The following is a 22,999-nucleotide window of genomic DNA, read 5'->3' on the forward strand; positions in this document are numbered from 1 at the left end:
GGAGCAGGTTCTTACCTACCGATTATGAGAGTGGGTCCTCTTCTACAAATGCAGTTCTTGTCTTTTGATTTAATTTTTGATTTATAAATTTTCTTTTTTTCTTTTCTTCCTTGGGTTAAATTACCTCATCTTTTCCTCACACTGATTTCTTTTCCATAAACTTGTAATAAATGCCATTTTAGGTTTATACCACCTGCTTTCTTTTCATGATGTGCTTCTTAATATGAATGTGTTTAATAAGGTCAATTCTTCTCTACGATGCCAACCAGACACCATTATTTTTTGGGATTTTGGACTTCTGCAGTTCAAGGTTAGAGGATGTTCGATCTCGTATCTTTCAGTGTTTAACCCAACCAGAAAAATCTGAAAGGTAGGTCAGCCCACCTTCTTTATTAAACAGCTTATCTGAATACAAAGCCTCTTTTCTTGTTGATCACATATATTTATCTCCTCTCATTTATTTGTGAAAAAAGTCATGTTCTTTTAAGTGAGGCCATTTTTGTGGTATTATTTGCAGAACATCTTAAAAATACAATGTCTTCCATATAACCACAGAGGAAGGGCTTGGCTTTCTGGTATTGCAAATAATACCACAAAACTTGGTAGCTTGATGGAAAAAATAAGAGAATTTGTATATTGGAAAGAGACTGGTGAAACTGGAGCTGCAGTTTTACGGTAGTGAAAAAATATTTTCCTGAGCTTTTGCTGATGATCTCCTAAGGGCAGGAGGACGGCCTTTGGTGGTCATTTTCAGACCTACCTGGGATTACTTAGGCCTTTCTTAGTGATTTGAGTGACTCATTAGTGCAACTTAGCAATGGTTTGCATTCAGTTTGGCATTGATCATGGTTAAAGTATACAAAAGGTGTCTCCACTGCCTATCTTGAATATGTTCATAAAGCAAAAATAATTTGACCTCTTATGCTGCTTTTCATGTTAAATTTACCTACCACTCTGGCAGACTTTGTCAAGGTACTTATTTAAGTACGTTGATATGCTTTAATTGCTACCTTTTCATTAACTATTGGGGGTCTGAGAATCAAGTTCTGTAATAGATTTTTAACCTTGTCATTTCATAATTTGATGATAGGTAATGGTGAGTTCCCCAGCATTTGTATTCTTGGAAAAACTCTGAGTTCATGCAGGGAGAAGCAATCTGAGCTATACTTTTTACCTTGTCCCATCAGGCAGGATAGGATGGACCGCCTGCTGGTCAGATGCAGGCCACACGGACTAGTTCCTCTTTCTTAGTTTTCTATTCACTAGCTGTATGGACACAGTCTTCTTCTTTCTGTAACAGCTGTGATTTTTGCTTTTTGCAATGTTTTAAGTAAGCCATCTTGCCTTGTTGGTTTAATTGTGCTCTGTTCCATTTTCCCTGACTATAGGAAAAGTTATTGAAAGAAGTTCTTCATGAAGAAAGTGGAAGGCTAAAGTTTGCCCTTCCCAGCTCTTTCCAGGAGAGAAATATAATGATCACTTAACAATGATAAGGTTCAAGGCTCTTGCTCAGCTGGCATATACCTATATGGCCGAACTACTTGTTTATGGCCCGTGCCATTCTGATTAATTGGTGTCAATGTCCTAAATGTTTTGCATATGACCATTGGTAGAATATATTTTTACTAACAAGGTAATATATGTTCATTATATATAAGTTGAAATAGAAATTAAAAATTTACATGCCCTTAATAGTCTTCTTTATTTCTTAAGAAAATTCCAAGATAATTTATAAGTTCTTTGATATTTTAAATAGTATTTTTTAGTGTATTCTATAGTTAGTATTATTTGTTTAGAGAAATGTTTTTGATTTTTCTAAGTTGATCATATATTCAGCAACATGCTGAACTCATTGGTTGCAATTGTTTATTGAGTTTGTTTCTCTAGCTAGCAAAAGTTTATCTCTTCTAGTTTTTATGCTTTGTTTTTTTTATAGCATTGGAAAATAATTATGATGCTATGTTAAACAATGGTAATAATAATGGGCATCCTTGTTCCATATTTTAAAATACATTTTTACTTTCTCCATTAAGTGTAATGACTCTCTTGTAGGTTTTTGATGTACTGTATAAATTTCACTGTTTCCTAATTTTAAGTCACTCATAAGTACTGTATTAGTTTTCTATTGCTGTGGAACAGATTCCTACAAACTTAGCAGTGTGAAACAGTGCCCATTTTATTATCTCACAGTTCTGTAGGACAGAAGTCTGGGTGCATTCAACTAGGTTCTCTGCTCAGGATCTGAACAAGGCTGAGTTCAAGGTAAGAGCAGAGTTGCCTTGCGGGAAGAAACCATGTCCTATGTAAAGGAGCTTGTGAATTACAATGTGATTTTCGACCTTGTAGATTTTATATAGTCTTAGCTCTGACACTATTATCTTGTGGAAATCGCCTGTCTCCCTTGCTTCAGTTATTTTCTCTCCTGTGAAATAAAAAAATTAGATTATGTGGCTTTTTCAGGTCTTTCCAGGTCTAACCTTTTATACTTTTCCACAATAAAATCTTTGTCTTATGCCAATTGGAGGGAAGTAGGTAAAAACTTCATGTAAAACCCTACACTTTGGCAAATGCAAGAATTTTTTTTTTTATACTATTAGTATATTTGACCTAAGATAGCCACTTTGGCTTAATCAAAAGTTCACATATATCTTCCAACTGCTTCTTAATGGTATGAAAAGGGTAGCCCAGTCCCCAATTCCAACGTGAGAGATGAATATCAGGATGCGTAAATTGAAGCAGTCCAGGGCTGTTGTAGTACCTCCACCCTTGCTTAACCTTTGTGGTGCTGCCGTGCTAAAAGATGTACCAGGGACCTGCAGTGCAACTCTGACGCTATTTGGAGTTGGTTCAAATTTCACAGGTTAAGGGCACAGTCCCCCACAAGTCTCCTCTAACTTCAGACACCAGCTCTAAGTTTGGGGATTCCCAGGCCACCTGCTCTTCTAAAAATTGGCTACAAATTCAGGGGTTCCCACTACTTCCTCAGGTTTGATGATTCACTAGAATGACTTGTAGGATGCAGAAAGGTATTATACTTACAGTTACAATTTTATTGTAAAGGACATAAGTTAGGACCAGCCAAAAGAAGAGATCTATATGATGAGGTCTGGGAGCATCCCAAACACCAACGTTCCATGTCCTTAGGATGTTTTCCCCTCCCATCACATCAATGTGCATCACCAACCAGAGAAGTACACCTGAGCCTTAGGTGTCCAGAGTTTTTAATTGGGTTTCATTACCTAGGCCTAATTGATTGAATCATTGACCATGGCATTGAATTCACTCTGTAGGACAGACCAATACCATGTGGTTCAAAGCCCCAAATCTCTAATCATAGGGTTAGTCTTTCCAGTAAGGCCAGCTCCCATCCTGAAATTATCTAGAGTCCACCCTGAGTCAACTTATTAGCATAAACTCAGATATGGTCCAAGGTGTCCGTCATGAATAATAAAGATACTCTTATCACTTAGGAAATTCTGAGGGGTCAGAGGCTCCCTTTCAGGAACCAGGGATGATGGCCAGCTAATTTTGTTTTTTTTTTTATTATACAGTAGGACTTAAACATAGTATCAGAATATTTCGTTTGTTGTTTTGAAATCTTAGAAACTGTTCCAACTGGAAGCAGTCTTCTGGAATTAGTACTATTCTTAAATAATAATTCTTTATGTAATGATTATACTGAGGAGAACTGTAGTTGATTTTGGTCTGTTATTGAGTCCTTATACTAGATCAACAATATGCCTTTAAAACCCCAAACAGACACACACACTCACACATACACACAACAGGTCCTGCCCCATACTGCAAGAATTATGTACAATTTAAGCTATTCACTGGAACTAAAATATTATTGCTAGATCTTTGTTCCAAAGTGGTGTCTTATTCAGAGATAGAAAATTGAAGACAAACCAATATTTTTTTCTAGAGGCTGTGAAGTGTAGGATTGCTGCAGCTTCAAGCTCAACACCACACTGAGAGCTGAGATACGATGTATTTTAAGAGACAGTCTTAAATGAGATGACTGGATCCTACTGGGCACGTTCTAGTGCACTTGCCTTTTGCTCTGTGTTTGGTGTCATTGGTCAGCAGGGAACAATTGAAATGTGAGGTGTAAACTGACAGAGTAGAGAGAATCTGTACAGTTCTAACACCATAGCCACAAACATACGGGGTCCCTAACAGTTTTGCCTGTCGATCTTCCCAAACATCCAGGGGCAGGGCAAGAACACCAGTGATTTTATTGGAATAAAGCCACGTCACCAGCATTTTTCTTTGTGCTCTATAATATAGCTTCTCAAGACTGGACCAAAAAAAAAAAAAAAAAAGAAAAGAAAAGAAGAGAACCATGCATATCACTGTTTAGCAAGTTATAAGTGAGGCAGTAAGCAATCTTTAATCAGTATCACGGCAAGGAAGACAGAGACTGTGACCAGTGAGAGTAATGGGAAAGAGGTGCCTTGGTGAAGCAAAGGTTTGGGCCAATAGTGAATCAAGAAGACATTTCATACATGGGCTGCAGTCACTCATTAAAAGGGACAGAATGCTCCTGTGCTCACTGTAGAACTAACTGTGACTTATCCATAATCTGTTTCATAGAAAGCAGATCTGTCTGGGCCTGGTAGGCATTATGAAGGATACGTTATGGTTAGCATGGCTGAATTTTCCTTTCTAGTAGACCACTTTGACAGATTCTCAAGGTTTTCTCTTTATGCTTTACCACAAGCCATAGACTTCAGCCACAATGGCAACAGACATAATTCAAATCACCAACTATGAATTTTTAGGTGAGATAAAATGCTTCAAAAAAGACTATTAGTCACAAATACAGTGATTAGTATTTTTTTCGGAAAGAACATCAGCTCAAGCTAAAATTTGTTTTTATTTAAAAGTTGGATGTTTGTGATTTTAAAAAGCTATAGGAATCTTAATTTAAAAGTTTAAATGGCATAAAGACAGCAAATTTTCATACTGTGGTAAAATTGTTTGATTTTTAGGCAATGATTGATGGCCTCTCTTAATTGTCTATTAAACTAACAAAAAGATTCACTGTGATTTTTTTTTATGATCCTTATTATGCAAATACACCAGTAAATGACAGCCTTTCTGAGGTCTTAGGGAAGCAATGATTAATGGAATATGGAAATGTCATTGTAATTGCATCCTCAAAATCATGCCATGGCACATGCTTCTGAAATGGGTGAAGCATGAATAATACATAGAAAATTGTCAAGAGAAAATCATGTGGGGTATAGCCATAGCACTAGATTGTTTTGTAGAGGAAAGAACTTGGAACTGAGTTTGGGGCTAGCATTTTAGGTCATGAGGTAGGACATGTGTTCAAAGTGCTGAAAATTACATGAGAGAAGGTGAATATGATCAGACAGTTAAGCCATTAGCCTATTACCTAGTGTACATTGACTTATACCTAAGAAAGATGAATTTCAACTTGCTACTTAGGTTTGCTGAAGAAAAATTAAAAGTATAACCCCAGAGAAGTACGTTCAGAAAGCTAAAAACAAAAAATGTCAAGTTGTCTTATTTTTGTGACCAAATAACCAGATTGATTCAAATACCACCATGAAACTGAATTATTTTTAATTAAATCCACTGGATAATCACCAAGGGCTGAGTTTTTCTTGACCAGAAGTATAGATTGATTTCATTTTTAAGTATACTCATATTATGCTTTAGAGTTAAGTAGACATGGGTTATTAATTCTGCCCTGGCCTCTTCCTATGTGTTCCTAGCTATGTTCTCTGTGTGACTCAATTTGTTTGTCTTTACATAACTTTGTGTTCTATCTGTAGGTTTAGGTTGGCTTTTCCAAAGATGAGTTGTTGCTAAAATTTATGTATATCCTTTATTTTTGAAGGAATACTCATTTCACTAAAAATTCTCACAAAATAATAAATTATTGTACTAAAACTTTGAAAATGCTTTGGAAAATCTTTCCAAACTACTGTAATAATAAACCACCTGGGCCAGTTGGAAACTTCGGTCTGGAAAAACATAACGTGTTTCAGGATGGGTGGTTTATTGAAATACTTTACTAGTACAATCGGCTTTTTCTATTAAAACTATGTTGCTAGCAGTCAAACAAAGTAATCTTTTGTTCCTGAAACAGTGTACCTCCAATGCTACAGTTAATTTCTGACTAGTTGTTTTCTCATTTTCTCACAGAAGATGTGCTGATGATTACTTTCTTATGATATTTTAGATAAATCTTTCTTGATTAGGATGAAAACATCTTATGCATCTATCATTGCCGATATTTGGAGCATAAATTTTCTTAGCTTAACTATGGGTTTGATGTTGATAATAATAGCTGGAAAGAGCCAAATTTTACAGTGATGTTAAAAGCATAAAATAAAATGCCACAAATTCTTTTTGGAAAAAGGCACGGCATATATACAAACATATATGATTTATACACGTTTTCTTCTTCTACCACTTCAAACTTTTGGGCTACTGATCTTTTAAATTTCCATCATTGCCAGAGAACAGAAACGATGTAATAATGGTAACAATTTGGTGAATATGTAAGTTTGGATTAAAAAAATGATAAAAAAAAAAACAAGGTCTAAAATGACATCTTAACACCAATCTAGAGGATGAGAGAAAAGAAACTACTGAAATGAAAATCATGCCACTCATTATGGGTTAGGTAGAAAAAAGGAAGTAAAAAAAAATACTGAGCATTGCTTCATTTTGCCTATCACTTATATCTATTAGTTAATGCTTTTTAAAAGTTACCTTTCCATTCTGGGACAGATAGTTCTCCTCTGCCCTTCCATTATTTTGGCAAGCATCCTTGGACACATCGGTTATGTGGTTCTCAACTGAGCTGATTTTCCTATCAGTTAAATCTTTTTTTTTTTTTTTTTTTGAGACAGAGTCTTGCTCTGTCACCTGAGCTAGAGTGCCGTGGCGTCAGCCTAGCTCACAGCAACCTCAAACTCCTGGGCTCAAGCGATCCTCCTGCCTCAGCCTCCCAAGTAGCTGGGACTATTTTTTTTTTTTTTTTCTATTTTTAGTCTCCCAGCTAATTTTTTTCTATTTTTAGGAGAGACAGGGTCTTGCTCTCATTCAGGCTGGTCTCTAACTCCTGACCTCAAGTGATCCTCCCACCTCAGCCTCCCAGAGAGCTAGCCACCATTCCCGGCCCCTTGTCAGTTATATCTGTGTTATGGGCACAAGATATTTGGACCAAAACATTTATTAGCATAGGTTCCTGATTTTTAAAAAGTATATACACTAGTAAAAGTATAATGGAAATACTGATGCTGGAGTGCTAGAATCACTAGCAATAGTGGTTCTACTAGACATAGGCAGACAAAACTAGAAACAGAGTTAACAATAAGATCTACCCGTGCCAAGGAGGCCAGCACAGGAATTCTTACCCACCATCTCCCACTATTCGGATCTTGACTCCACCACATTCTAGTTGGGTGACCTTGGGCAAGTTAAACTCTCTGTGCCTCAGCTTCTTCATCAAGGAGGGATAATACTATTAATACTTCTCCCAGAGGTGTTAACAGGATTAAATGAGATAATAGAGGTAAAGTATTAAAACAGTGCCAGGAACATGGTAAGTACTCAATAAATGTTAGCTGTTTTCTTTTTTAACATCTTGTTCATAAATATAGCATGCCACACTGTTCTCATTGCTGGGAATGGTGTGGTGAAAAATCAAAGGCTTTGCAGCCAGATAGACTTGGGTTTTAATTTTGCCTCTGCCACTTCCCAGCAGTGTGAGCGTGGGCTAGTTAACGTCTCTGTGATTTGGTTTTCTTATTGGCAATGTCAGAAAAATAGCAACTACCCGAGGGGTTTTGTGACGACGAAGTGAATTAAAACACATAGGATGCCAACATGACTTTTCCCTTCCCTTTCCCCTCTTCCTTGAAGACACGCTGAGGTAAAGGGTTCCATGATCCCTACTGTGCCTAAGCTGCTGCAATGGCCCTGGTCTTCCTGCACCGCTCCTGTGGCTGGAGGTGTCCCATACCAACAGGAATATTCAATGGCCAGGAGTAGGTGGGCCAAAGCTTCTTTAAAGTTAAATCAAACTAGTGGATGAGTCAGTGAGCTTGATTTAATAAGGTTGAATCTAATAATCTATTACGCAGAAGATGCAGGGATGGCAGAAGTCCGTTAACCAAGAGAAAGTCCCTAAGGCAGAGACGTCTCTGTTGTATCATCTTGAATGTCCCCATCCCAAGCTCCCACACCCTTCTGGATCCAGCTCAGGTGGGTGTCTCTGCATCTGTGTCTCTCTTCTTCACTCACCCCAGTGGTCCTCAGTTGTGACCCTTCCTTAAGGACAGCCAAGGCTTATGGGGAGATGTATGGTTTATCACCTTAAAAACAATTAGAAAAGTTAAAACACACTTTAACTTTACCAGGTTCTTTAATCTTAAGTAAAGAGGCACTTTGGGGCAGACTAGAGGTTAACGTTCTCAAAGGCTTGAGGCATTCCTTGAGACAAAAGTTCATATAAGCTTCTTTTTTATTCTCTAGTTTTTCACCGTAAATCCTTGATTCCCTGGACTGGGGGTTGTCTGGCCTGCTTTCTGCCTAAGCCTCCTAACTTTTGTACTCGTAACAGCCTGTTTCTTCTTGTATTTCCTGCCTCAACTGCAGGAGTCTCTTCCCACTTATCTTGTACAAAGCAGAGGAGGAGGATTTGAGAAAGTTAAGGACATGGTTCCTACCCTCAAGACACTGACAATATAATTGAGGGACTATCATACGTATACTGACGTTATCTCATTATAGTATAATCTACATAACAATGCTGATATCGTGTCTATTAATGCTAAAGGAATGGTGCCAACCATGATGGGAGTGTAGAATGGGAGATTACTGAGCTGCAGAGAGATTAGGGAAGGCTTCCTGGAGAAGATGACATGGGAAGGAAGGCAGGATTTAGATAGGTCATTTCTAATGAGGGAAGGACAGGGAAAATGGGATGCTTTTGACATTTATGAAATATTTGATAACTAGAATAAACAAGTCAAAATAAGAAAAAGAAATAAATAAATAGGATCTGGAAAACCACTTAGGAGCCTTAATGTAATGTCTGGTTTTTAAGGGATAAGACACTCAACAAGAGTGGGTTGGGGAAGCAAGGCGTAGATTTGAGAGGAATCAGGAAAGTGGATCAAACAGCATGTGCATGGGTGTTGGCTCCAGTTTGACATTTGGGGCTCCAGAATTGGATGTTTATACCATCAAGTGAAGTCCATACAGATATGTGACTGTAACTCTGCATATTTAGGTATAAATATTTATATATCCATATATTGAAGTCTTTAAATAATTTGAAAAATAAGCAGGGCAAAGTGAAGGTTTCCTTACTCTACATATTCACTGAGAGTGAAATTAATAGGTAAGAGGCTAATTTCCTGTAATGTACTGTGAGCTAGGATCAATTCATAAGGTAATGTGCAAAGGAGAAAGTAGCTAATATGATCCTGGAGGCACAGTTAGAAGTAGTTCGTCCAAATCACAGGAAATGATGTTCCACTGAACTTTGTACTCATTGTATTGTATATAGAATGTTAAGTCTATTTCTGGCCAGTGCATTTCTTTTAAAGGAAGATTGAATAACTAGAGTATAAGGTAGACACTCAGGGGTTTGCAAACCATGATACGTGAAGGACAGTTGAAGAAATGGAGAAATAATGTAAGAGATGTGTTATTTTTAAAGCACGTGAAAGGCTGACAGTTAGCAAGTGGACTTATTCCATGATTCTCTGGAGAACAAAACTAGGATTTTAGCCCCTGACAACAGAGCTCATAAGTTCAAATGGAACAGATTCTCTCCTGAGTAGCGTCAAGGTTTTCACAGCTGATACTAAATGTTGCAAGGAATTTCTGCTTGGTGAGGAAGACTGGATAAAACTTTCCTGCATCCTCTAAGATTTGTGATTCTGTCTTCTCATGGGAAGTTATGTAGACAATCTTGTGTGTGCGTAATAAATGAAGCACAGTTTGTTTTCCTCTGTTCTCAGAATCACTTCAATTACATTTCTGCTTTACTCACATGAACTTTGGTCATGGTGGTAGTGATCACATGAACACATAATCATTTACTGTAGATCCTGACTAGCTTTGGGCAGAGAAATTTGAACTGACTTTCCCGGACACCTCTGCCTTGGAGACGTCAATCCTAAACCTTGCTTGGTTGCGCTTGCCTTATCATCCTCTGCCTGTCTCCAGGGCAAAGGGAACTATCTATGTTGATCTGGTGCGAGAAAGAGAAGAGCTTCTCCAGGCATTTTTACAACCAGGGCAGGGCTTCAAATCTGCTTTGTTTTCTCCTTCCTTCCCCACCATGGCCTTGGTGTGGGTGGAGATATTGGCCAGAGCAGAGGCAGGGCCTGGGCCAGGAAAAGCCATTCTCTTGACACTGCTGCGGGTTCCAAGGGCCTCCTTCCGTAAGCCTGGTTGCTGTGAGGTCTCTGTTCCTCTAGGCAAGTTCCCCTCTGAGTGTCTCCCATTCCTTAGAAAGCTTTTCTACTCTCCCGAGCAAAGTCTGATAAGAAGATTCAGCAAACAAACTGCCAGGCCCCTAGGGAGTCCAGTGTAGTAATTAAGAGTACAGGCTATGGACAGGCTTTTATTCAGGCCCCTATACTTACCACGGGCAGGTTCCTTATCATGCTGAGCCATAGTTTCCTTATCTGTAAAATGTAGATAACAAGAATACATATGTCAGAGGGTTGTAGTGAGTGTTAGTTGACTTCATGTATAAAAAGAGCCTTCCTAGCCCGGAGAAATACTCAGTTCTAGTTGTAGTCATTATTTACTGTTCTCTCACTTCTAGGTGGTATAGCATGTGGCTGTGGTTTAAAGAGGAGTTTCTGCCTTTCCCATGTTTAGGGTCCAAGGCTAGCTCTCCCATAAATGCTGGAGTGATCACTTCTTGTGGACTCATGCTAGCCAGTGTTTTGATAGCAGTTAAGTTCTATGATAGCTTCTGCAGTTTTAATATGGATATTTTTTAAGTATATAATTTGTTCTCATTCAGTTATGAATAATTTACTTTTATTATAACCTAGTACAGTCTCTGGTCTGTAGAGCATATCTTTCAATTGTATTCATTTTGCATTTCCTATTTTTTTAAATGATATGAAATGTGACTCTCTATGTAATATATAAATATTTATTTTTTAAAAAATTATTAATACATATTAAATTACATTTTTACATGTTTATGGAGTACATGTGTTATTTTGTTATGTGTGTAGAATGTGTAATGATCAAGTCGGTATTTAGGGGCTTCATCATCTTGAGTATTTATTATTTCTATGTGTTGGAAACATTTCAAGTCATCTCTTCTAGCTATTTTGAAATATATAACAGGTTGCTCTTAACTATAGTTACTCTACTCTGCTAACAAACGTTAGAACTTATTCCTTCTACCTTTATTTTTAATTTTTGCTAATATTTGGTATTCTGGAATCAATACCTATATTTTATTTCCACTAAAAGTGTCATAAAAAGATATTACATCATTTTGTAAGGACTAGCAATAGAGGACCACAAATAATTATTCTTAGGATTTTGCCATAAATTTTCCCACTAAGCCTCAAAAAAAGTGCAGGTCTGGAAGAAGGCACTAGAATAGCAAAGGAAAATGTATGGATTCTAGAAATGAAACTTCCTTAGAAAGAGTAATTTTCTGATTTTTCAGGTATCACACATATTTTCTTCTCTATGTACAGTTTAAAAGTTTTCCCATGGTTCATTTTACACATCATTTCCTTAGCTGGTATGAAGGAATGAGGATGCACATAAAGCACAGTATTATGATTTGGGATTGTCTCGTTCCAAAGGGAGCAGTATCCCTATAGTGTGTCCTGTTTTCTCATATCTTTGTGAGTCTGAAAGTCTTCAGACAGAGACAGCAATGTGCTGCCAATTGGGCTGCTGGGAAATCCTCTACCAACAAATCAACCAGAAAAATATTAATCTGTCCAAATTTTTGTATTTTGTAGCACTGCTGTATACCGTGGGGATGGGTAGCATTTCATAGCTGTTCCAGAGCTATGGGGTAAGAAATACCAAGTGCTTTTGTCCTTTTTTTACCCCAGTTGTAATATTTGTTTTACTTATCTCTGAATCATTCACCATGTACAAAAATTGTCTTAATTTTAATGAGTATTCAGTCAATGAGAAACAATTAAAATATTATTACCTTCTCTATTCAACAATGTAGGTATGGAAAAGTTCACAGTTGAAAAGATGTATCCTATCAGAGCCGCTACATTTCATTATTTTGCAGTTTTTTTTAAAGCATATTATTCTGGAGTTGCACAGAGTAAGACCTTTTCTTATGAAGTTTCTTGTAATCACTATTGCAGAGATAAAATATTCTATACTCAAGAGTAAAATCTATAGAGTTAAATCACCAAATATGTGTTTAATTCTAAAAGTAAGCTGTTGAATTGAGATGAATTCAGTGTTTTATAGAATATGACTTTTCCAAAGTTGACATTGAAGTTAAATTAAAATGAAATCTATCACTTGCAAATACTCATAGGTGCTGTGACATTTCAAAATTAATCATTTACACGTAGTTTTTCAGATGCTATTGTCCCACTTAACACCTAGAGTAAACTTCTCTGAACATGGAGACTTCATGGAATAATTCCTTGGGAAAGCCTCCTGATGAAACTTTTTCATTATACAGTAATGCAGGATTGTAATTACGTAATCACAATCAGCCCCCTATTTCTGTGGTTTTTCAAGTGCCAAACTTACAGATTTTTCTTTGCATGATAACGTTAGAAGGGGCAATAACCTATAAGTCAATAAACTGTACTTCTGTGTACATGTTCATTCCCCCAAAAGACTGTCCCCAAACCAGTCTTCTTTCATGATGACAGAAAGTAGGAAAAGAACGATCTGCTCCCTGGAGTAAGATGAACTACATGTGAAAGTATCTGCTTCAGTAACTGTATGAGAACCATGTGTAATTTTTATAGATATTACTCATATGAAAATAGATGTTGACAAAATTCTAGAAGGTGGTTTGGTATTTAAAGAAGTTGAATATTCCCCCAGAAGGGATTTTGATAACGTATTCATTTAAATTTCCTTTAAAAAGGAGTGCCAAGGAGAAATTCGGACAGACTGCAGCAGAATCACCATACATTCAAAATTAGTCAAGTCTAAATATATGAAGTTTTGATGTATTAGAAAAATTGCCAAGTCTTATACTTTTTAACGATTACTTCTGTGATCATGTAATGGTGAATAGACCTGCCTTTGGCACATTTTACCTGGCTTTATTATACCACATACCCAACTTTCTAACTATTTGCTTTTTGTTTTTCTCCTCATAGAGACTTCATTCATTCCGCAAATACTGCCCTATTGCATGCCAGGTGCTGGGGATACAGCACAGAACCAATCAAATATATATATGTTTTCAAGAATATGATACTTTAGTGTCAGAGACAGAAATAAGAACTAGATGAATAAGGACAATATGTCATATGTTAGGATTTCTCCAAATATTCATGTCTGCTTCACTAGCATCCAGCACAATGCCTAGATATAGTAAGCACTCAAAACCTATTCACTGATGTGTTGATTTGTTTCTATGAGTACTCAAAAGAACAGAAGCATAATCCTTGAATTTACCATTGCTTTTAATCATAAACAGCCACTGGAGTCCTGGCTCTGGCCAACAGGGCAGGGGATGATGGAATAAAACTTCCAGAATAAAACTTTAGGAAACATGGGCTCTGTTATCTATGAGTAAAGTACCCTGGCAGGTTCATTAATTTTGGTGACCTTAACAGTTAATATAATTGTTTTATGTGGCCTAAAGGAGTGTGGAGATTTTATTGTATTACCTACTTATTTTGCTCTTTGCAACCTGACAATGAATATAGATTCTCCTTCCTATACACTTCTTTCACCTCACTGTTTCTCTCTTAGTGTTGAATGCTGTAAAGGTATCAGGTGAATTAATTAATTTTTCCACAGAATATTCAAATACTTGGTCCTGTTCACTTCTCCATTAGAATTCTAGTCATTAACAAAGATGAACAACTGTAATGTGCCAAGGTTCAAAGGAAGATATTTTAGAAAACAATATATATTCCCTTTAGAAGACAGTATATATTCCCTACTCCTGGAGACTGGATGAAAGGCTGTGTGTGTGATGAGAATCTGAACACAACTACCTGGAAGGCAAGCTCAGGTGGGCTAGTCAGAGGAGACTGCTCTCCAGGCGTGTGAAGTGACTGTCACCAGAGTCCAGGGAAAATGACTTCAGACTGCTTTTGTGGATCTGGCTTGCAGACATTCTCACTCTGACCCCAGCTCCTGTAAGTCTCTTGCTGGTCTTACTAGGGATTCGGTTTTCCAGTTAATTCTGTGGTACCTTCAGTACGGCCTCACTCACATGTACATAAATATTCCACATTAGCTCTCATTCTTTAGTAAAATGGTATCTTTCCACAGATTTCTAGGGGAAAAAAGATACACACATACGCAACAATGCATGATCTAGCTAAAAAAACTAGTAAATTAGAGACAACATTAAAGGAGAAAATAGAAATCCTCTGTAGTTTTACTGCTTAGAATTAACCAGCGAAAACATTGATATACACCCCAGGCCTTTTTTATGCACAAAATCACTTATTCTTTTTTTAATTTGGATCCCACAATCAAAATTTGCTAACTTGTTTTTCAAAAGTTAACCGTGAATTACAAGCATTAGTGTTTGCATATTTTCCCATTATTATGTGAAAATATCATAATTTAGCTTTTGTTGGATACTTAGGTAGCCCTGAATTATCAATAATATACTATTGTCAATGTCTTTATTATCAATAATATACTAATGATATTTCTTTTACAGAAATAGTCTCCACACATCTTTATTGGTGGCTAAATGATTAGCGTTGTTTTCAAGCCAGGCTGTGGAGCAACCTGGTTTTAAGGCTGGGGTTGGGGGTTAAAGGCGGGAGAGAGTGATTCTGAGTGCCTGGGCGCTGCCCTGGTGTTACGGAGAGAAGCCTGGGCACTGGGCTCTCTCAGAAGAGAACTCAATGTCTTTTCACAGCTGGTGACCACATTACTGTTTGCAGGGGATAGAGGAGAATCAGAGAAGTGTGTGCCCTGTAAATCGGGCATTTTAAATTTACACATCTCTAAAACAGGGCCAGCTGCTCCATGCAATTATACTGAGCATGTTTGTTTCCATCTATATAGAGCAGTGTCTTGGCTGGGCTAGGAGATCCCTAGGAATACACCTAGTCATAAATAGGAAATGCATGCATTTAATACTCGTGAGGCAAGAGAACTATTCATTCATCCTTGAACAGCAACAAAAATTCTAGCAAACAGACTGTAAATTCCACAAGGCAGGCACAGTGTCTGCTTTGTTCAGCATTGTATCCTCAGTGTCTAGCACATTTGCTTGGCACACAGCAGATAACTGACAAATATTTGGTGAGTAAAGAAAAATAAAGTGGAAATATCTCAATCCAACTGCCAATCTGGTTTTGGCCCTGCTTTCTTCTAAGAGGAGCTAGGCCCATATAGGCGTATTTCCTTAATCCTGTATCTGACACAGGTGCTATTGTGCAGGGAATGCTATTTTTATTTTTATATTATTTGGCTACATTATATTTAGGGCTTCAGTTTGATGCCTTATTTTCCCAGGAAATGAACCCTGAGGGAAAGAACCGTTTCCCAGGGGATTTGCGTGAACAAGATCCTGTTCATTTTAAGTGTCAACAAACCACCCTGGAAACCTTCACTAGTGGATGCTGTTGTATTAAAATATTTAGAAACAATTAAAGACACTAGGCTCTTATGATGGATGGTCAAGTGTTTCTCTGATGATTAGTTGTGCGTGTGTGTGATGATAACCTTGGTGAATAAAAATAACCAAACACTGAGTACATCCTAAATGTCAGCTTTTTACTGGGTATTAGAAATAAAAAGAAAACTGAGAGAAGCTCATATACAGAGAGATACACAGACAAATGCATAATTATTATGTAGTGTAAGTGATGTAACTGGGTATGAGTAGGGTGCTGTGGGGACACAGAAGAGGGAGCAACTGCTAATTCATCTCTGTGAAGATGGGGAAGGTTTCATGGCGCCCATTTTTACATGGAGAGTGAAGGATGGACAGGAGTTTGTCAGGCAGAGAAAAGGGGGATGGGAATTCAAAACAAAGGGAGTTATGCAAGCTAAAGCTCAGAGGGGAATGGTGCATCTGGGACAGGTGAGGTCTTCACAGCAGTTGGATCACAGGGTCTTTGCAGGGAAGATGAGATTAGATCTGTAGATTTCAGATGCATCAAGGAGTCAGCTGAGGAGTTTGTAGTTTGTTGTGTAGACAACGAAGGTTTTGATAAGGAACATTTATCCTTCAACCATTGGTTATCAAGCCATATTAAGATATTTTTTTCTGATAATGGTCTTGATTTTCCTTTTATTAGGCTTTGTTACATCCTCTCTTAATCCTGGAATCCTAGTGGTGCAGTGGTCCAAGAAGCTTCACTTAATTGTTCAGTTTCACCTTTTGTTCATTTTTCTTCTTCTTCTTCTTCTTTTTTTTTTTATCCAAGAGGTTTTCAAAGCCCCATTATTTGTCCTGCAACTGTTTGTAGGTCAAAGCTGTGTGCAGTCATTTGCCTACTTCTAACATGTAGCTTGGGCCATTTATAGAACTGATTACACAAAATGATCTCTTCAAAATCATGGGTGGCCAGGAAATGGATACGTGAAACCAAAATACACATCGTTATTGTTACGTCAGGATGACAATGTAGAGGGGAACTGATTTCCTCAAAGCCATTAGAAAATTCCATTGCATACTTTTTGGAATGTTTTAGCCAAGTTAAGGCTAGGGTGAAAGATGCAAAAAAGGGAATATGAAGTTGAAGACATTGGTATCATTGTAGGTACCAAACAAAATTCTAAAAGTGACATTCCAGAACAATGTCACATGCCATGTGCAAATTAATATCAGGTGCTCTAAATTCATTTAAAAAACTATTTGTTAGCTTATCTATAATTTACTTACATATACTTAATTTTTCATTAAAATATAAAAATGTGCATTGGCTTTGAATTTACTATTCCCACATGTATGAGAAAGTCAGTTACTGAGATCAATGTTTGTTCTCCCTTGGGTCATTCTATTTGTGCACGTTTAACTTAGCATAGAAGTTATCATTTTTGTAATTCTGATATTAATTCAAATTCAAAGGATTTAAGTGTTTGCATCAGTGTTTCTGCTCTCATTCATTTCTTTTTGTCAGTATTTTGCAAAATAATATCATTTGTGTAGTATAGTTAAATTAAAAACCTATGGAACTGAAAAAATGTTCTGTATCAACTGATTTCCCTGGTTTTTTAAATTTATTTTAAATTTTTTTTTAATTTTTCTTTCTAGGTGACAATGGCCAACATTGGAATAAATGGAAATAATTCCCTGGAAACTTGTGAAACAATACTTTTTGCTCTCCGAATGGCAACGTGGAATCAAATCTTAGATCCCTGGGTATATATTCTTCTGCGGAAGGCTGTCCTTCAGAATCTCTACAAGCTTGCCAGACGCTGTTGTGGAGTACATGTCATCAGCTTGCATATTTGGGAGCTTAGCTCCATTAAAAGTTCCTTAAAGGTTGCTGCTATTTCGGAGTCACCAGGTGCAGAGAAAATAAATCAGCAAGCACCTAGTTAAATAGGACAGTAAGTCAGTGTAGGGCTAGAACAAAATTAAGAAATGTTTGACAACATTTCAGTTAATTAGATAATATATACGTATAGCCTAACTGGAAAATTCAGACCTCAGCATGTGGTTTGAGGGTACTTTGGTCAGATTCAGCTTTTGAAATTTGTTAAATTAACAGTATAATTGTACATTTTCACTTGCTTTTGTCAACTGGAGGTAGATGCAATGAAATAATGTCATGGGAGTCAAATTGAAAGCATTTTCGAGCTTATCTGTGTTATTCATGCTTTGAGTAAATCTGTTGAGGCCAAATGTATTTGCTTGGCCTATATGCCAGAGATCATTTAATGCTACCTGCACCATGGAATGGCTATTTCGGGATTACTGCTCTGTAGCTATTCCTTATAGACGAGGCTCAATGAAATGGAGCCCCCTCATTTTTCTATCTGGTCTGTTTTTACGCCTCATTATGTAGCCTCAGTCAATACATGAATGCATGGTCATGACATCTGGGATTCACTGTGATTTATTATAACAGTCTCCACATATGCCAGGTCTGGCTGACAGGTTGCCTGATCTTGCAAGCTTGTTTAGAATGGATCCAGGCTTCTCTTATTTGACAAATATGACTGCTTGCATTTATTATTATGAAGGTCAATTGTGGTTTGAAGGTTTTTTTTTAAGTCATAGATTTGCAGTTTTCAAATAATTTCCTTTTCTTCTGAGAATTTTAGTGCACTGATACATAATAAATAACTTTTAGAGAAACAAAGGCTCTATCTCAGCACTTACTTATACAGGCAACTTGAGTTATAGTAGTTTCTAAGTAGCTATACCATGAGTAATGCAGACAAACAGAACCTAAACCCCAGTGGTAGGTGCAAAGAGCATTAGCAAAAGGTGTTTTACCTTGAGCTGTCATTTGTGTCAGAAAACAAAAGAAACGTAATCAATATATAATATTCAAAGACTATCTGCAGCTAGTGTGTTTCTGTTTTACACATGCGCACACACATACAAGCATATCAGAAAATTCTGTTGATGGTACATTTATTAAATCTATAAAACTGCATCTTCTAAGGCCTGTGCTACCAGAATCAAGGGAGGAAGACTGGCGATTAGCCAGGCATTTGGGGATCATTATAACTGTTAACCAGGAGATCAAGGGTTAATAATCTCTCCCCCAAATTTCCCAATAGTAATTCAGACTTTTTCTTTGTTTGTATAATTCAATCCAAAGAATTTTTAGTACTCATTCAAAATATCCTATATCCATCACAGAATAGGGTAAGTAGCTCTGCTTTATAATAGGGAAATGCATTTCTGTACCAGAGATTTTGCTTTTATTAACTTGAATCCATTTAAAAATTAATCTTCCTTTTTAGACTGATTTCAGATTCTCTAGGAAATGTGCAATTCAACTAGACTTAAATTAACATGCTCATAAACTTCTGCTTTTGATTGGTAATTTACATTGGAAGTTGTTATGAACTTTTGTGAATTTTCTTATAGTAAATTAAAAGAAATTAAGCAAATAGCCTCATTGAAGATTTAAAAGCAATCTTTTTTTCCCAGTGAGTTTAAAGAAGAGAAACACATATACACTGGCACATGATGTTCTTACTTTAAGGCCAGTAAATGATTAATCACATAAGTTTATGTTATTTTTGTATATAGGGCACATAGTAGATGCTTGATAAATACTTGCCAGGTTGAATTATAGGCAAGAGTTTCTTCGTACAATATAGACATGAAATTGCAAATTTTTGTGCATTTTTAATTTAAACTGACATTTATTTGTTATTGTGGTATATATATATGTGTGTATGTATGTATATATGCATGTATGTGTGTGTATATATCTCCAATGCATATGCTTGAAAAGAAAAGTCATTGCAATTTATGATTGAGGTTACATTGCATAAACTTTCTCATGTGTCTCAAGAGCACTTAAAGCTTAGAAAAACTTTCAGATGGTTCATTTACTTTCATAGGAGATATTTATTTTGTACAGCTGCTTAGTAGTGTTGGTGTCCTGTAAACTAAGGGACAAGGAACCAAATCTCCATACTTCCTTATCATGGGGGATAGGAGGCTGCAGTGAACATGTCCATGTATTTTGACTGGGGAGAGGCATGGAGAAGACACTCATTCAAGAGCTCCAGGCCTATTCTCTTCGAGACTTCTAAATGAATGGCGGAATTCTTGCCCTATTGCCATGATGTCACCCTGGCCTTGAGGAGATCTTGTGACATGACCATGTGTGAGCATGCAAGGTTTTGGGGAGTGAGAGGGGAGTTACTCTGTGCATATCCTAGAAGGGTTATCTGTATTATCTGTGCATAGGTTTGGGACAACCAAATTGGTCTTAAAATGATGTTAAACCCAAGAAGTAGTCAACAAAAATTGAAAATGAATTAGTAAAAGAATATGTATTTGCATTGTTTTAGACTTTTCTTCCAAGGAAAACAAAATTAAAGAAAGTGAACACAAAAATGTGCATATCTGACTTCAGAATTTTATTTCTGTTATTATATGTGTTGCATGTAGTTTGGCAACTTACTGTATAATGAATAATAGAGTGGAGCATCAACTTTCATATAAATGTTCAACATAGAAGTATATTTGTTCAGATTTCTGGAAATAAATAGTACAAATAGTTTCAATGAGTTTGCCAATGTGAGTGTTTTAAGTCCTATTTTAAAACTCATAATTAACCTTCAGAGTAATTGAATTTTCCTTCAAACTGGGTAAAGTAGTGTCCAAGCAACTTCACGTACTATTTGAGCGTGTAATTACTAGTGAATTACATTATATTGGGCAAATGACCTAAACGTTGTCAGGCTTTTTCCAAGTGTTAGTGAATTTTTTAAAAAATGAGACAAAAATACCCCACACATGGGTTTTTATGATTGCAAATACAAAGACAGGTAATTCTGACTTGTAATTAGTTGTGGGTACATCCAAAAACATCAGACATTTTACTAATGGGTTTAACTAGGTGATAGAAATATGCCCTTTTAAAGTTTTTTTTCCCTAGAAAAGTTGCTTCTAATTATCTGTATATCTAAAGTGGAAAATACCTAAAAGTTAATATAGGCACATATAGATTTATCTGTGTTATGTGGCAGATGGTCTTGTTTGCTCACTTTTATACTTAAAAAGAAAAACCTGCATTAAATTTGTGCCTAATCTGAGTTTAGAACTCAGACAAGAGCACTTGCTAAACAGAGAGTAAAATTTTTGTGAAAACTGTTGCAAGCTTTGCCTGTATACCATCATTGCTACAAATTAAGTAACTGTTTAGGGTCAGAATATAAATATTGGGAATGCACATTTTATTGCTTCTTCATCTAGGTGTCAAAGATTTTACCACCTGGTAAATAATGTTGGACTTCAACTTGTTACACATTTAATAGTAGACGAATGTGTTTTTCTTTGTTATGTGAATAAATGTATTTTGTGCTCTTAGTTGTTGGATTGTATAAGATATTCAGTGGTGATATATATATTTTTTTGCTTGTGTTGGTATGCAACTCATGTAATTTTAGTACTTTGACTGGCTTAAAACTCCAAGCAAATGAATTTATAATAAACTTGGATTAATGTTTATCAAGAGTCGTTATTTTTAAGTAGGTTGTATAAAGCTTTGAACCTAAACTCCCATTTTTATCTGTTATTAGATGGGAAGAATGTCAACTTGGTTTACGTGATTACCTTTTGCTATTCCTCCCCCGCCCACTCTTTTGTGACATCTGCTCTCTTTCTTTAACCTGTGTCTTGCCTTACCTAGGCAAGTCATAATTCAAATAAGAATATGACAATTTCCCAAACCTGGTGGCCTATGTGTATCAGTCAGAACAGCCTAGATAAGTCTGCAATAAAAAACAACCCCCAAATCTCAGTTCTGTAAGCTCCACAAAGGTTTGTGCCTCACCCAAGTCTCCTGTCTACTCTGAAGGGGAACTCTGCTCATTGTAATCACTCAGATAACTCAGGTGACAAAGCAGCCACCATCATATGTTGCTGTTCCTGTGCTAGAGGGAAAAATACAGAGCATGGTGAATCATACACAGGCTCCTAGAGCTTTCACCTGGAGGGAATAAACATTTGCTCACACTTCTCCAGCTAACACGAACAATATGGCCCTACTAACTTCAAGGGGGACAGGTAAGTGCAATGCTATGGTACCCCAGGAGGACAACTGAAAATTGGTACATAGCACTAATGATTTCCCCATTGGTTAAATCTTTTTCCATTCTTGCCTTCCTAATAGCACTTAAACAGGAACCATTTTTTTTTTCATATTAGTTTTATTTTATTTTATTATTTTTTATTTATTTATTTATTTTTTTAATAATATGACAGGCACTGTTTTAAATGCTTTAGGTGATTTTACTTTTAATCCTTTTAACAAGCCTATGAATAAGGTACATTCATTGTCCTGTTTTATAGTTGTAAAAACTGTAGCACAGAGAGGTAACTTAACCTTTTTTGCATCACAATTCAAACTCCAGCAAAGTGGTATCAGAGGCTGCACCTTCTTTTTTTTTCTTTTTTTTTTTTTTTCATCTTATTGTTATGGGGGATACAGAATTGCAGGTTACATACGTTGCCCACGTACCGCCTTTCTCCCCAAGTCAGAGCTCCAAGCGTGTCTGTTCCCCAGATACTGCGCGTTGCACCCATCATGTAGGTATATATCCCTCCCTTCCCCACCCCCCCTTCCCGAGTCAGCACTTTCAAGCGTTACCATTCCCCAAAGGGTGTGCAATGCACTCATTGTGTAGGCATACCCCCATCCCCTCCCCCACCCCCCACCTCAGTCTGATATCCGATTGGTGTCGTTCCTAGATGTGTATTTTAGGTGATGTTCAGGGAAACCAATTTTCTGGTGAGTACATGTGATGCTTGTTTTTCCATTCTTGGGATACTTCACTTAATATAATGGGTTCCAACTCTCTCCAGGAGAACCATAGAGGTGTCGTATCTTCATTATTCCTCATAGCTGAATAATATTCCATGGTATACATATACCACAGCTTACTAATCCAATCATGTATTGATGGGCATTTGGGTTGTTTCCACATCTTTGCTATTGTGAATTGTGCTGCTATAAACATTCGGGTACATGTGTCTTTGTTACAGAATGACCTTTTTTCCTTTGGGTATATGCCCAATAATGGGATTGCTGGATCGAATGGTAGGTCTACTTGAATCTGTTTAAGATACCTCCATAATGCTTTCCACAGGGGTTGCACTAGTTTGCAGTCCCACCAG

General features: G+C 36.8%; 1 protein-coding gene across 1 annotated transcript in view; it reads left to right on the plus strand.

Annotated features, from left to right (window-relative positions):
- Nucleotides 1-17,728, plus strand: part of PTGFR (prostaglandin F receptor) — a 37,288-nt gene extending 19,560 nt beyond the window's left edge. Inside the window, exon 2 of the mRNA XM_069478114.1 lies at nt 17,438-17,728. Coding sequence (XP_069334215.1) covers nt 17,438-17,728 — 291 coding nt within the window. The remainder of the gene's footprint in view (nt 1-17,437) is intronic.
- The last annotated feature ends 5,271 nt before the right edge of the window (nt 17,729-22,999 follow it).

This window comes from Eulemur rufifrons, chromosome 8 (genome assembly GCF_041146395.1).
Source record: "Eulemur rufifrons isolate Redbay chromosome 8, OSU_ERuf_1, whole genome shotgun sequence".
Classification (NCBI taxonomy): Eukaryota; Metazoa; Chordata; class Mammalia; order Primates; family Lemuridae; genus Eulemur; species Eulemur rufifrons.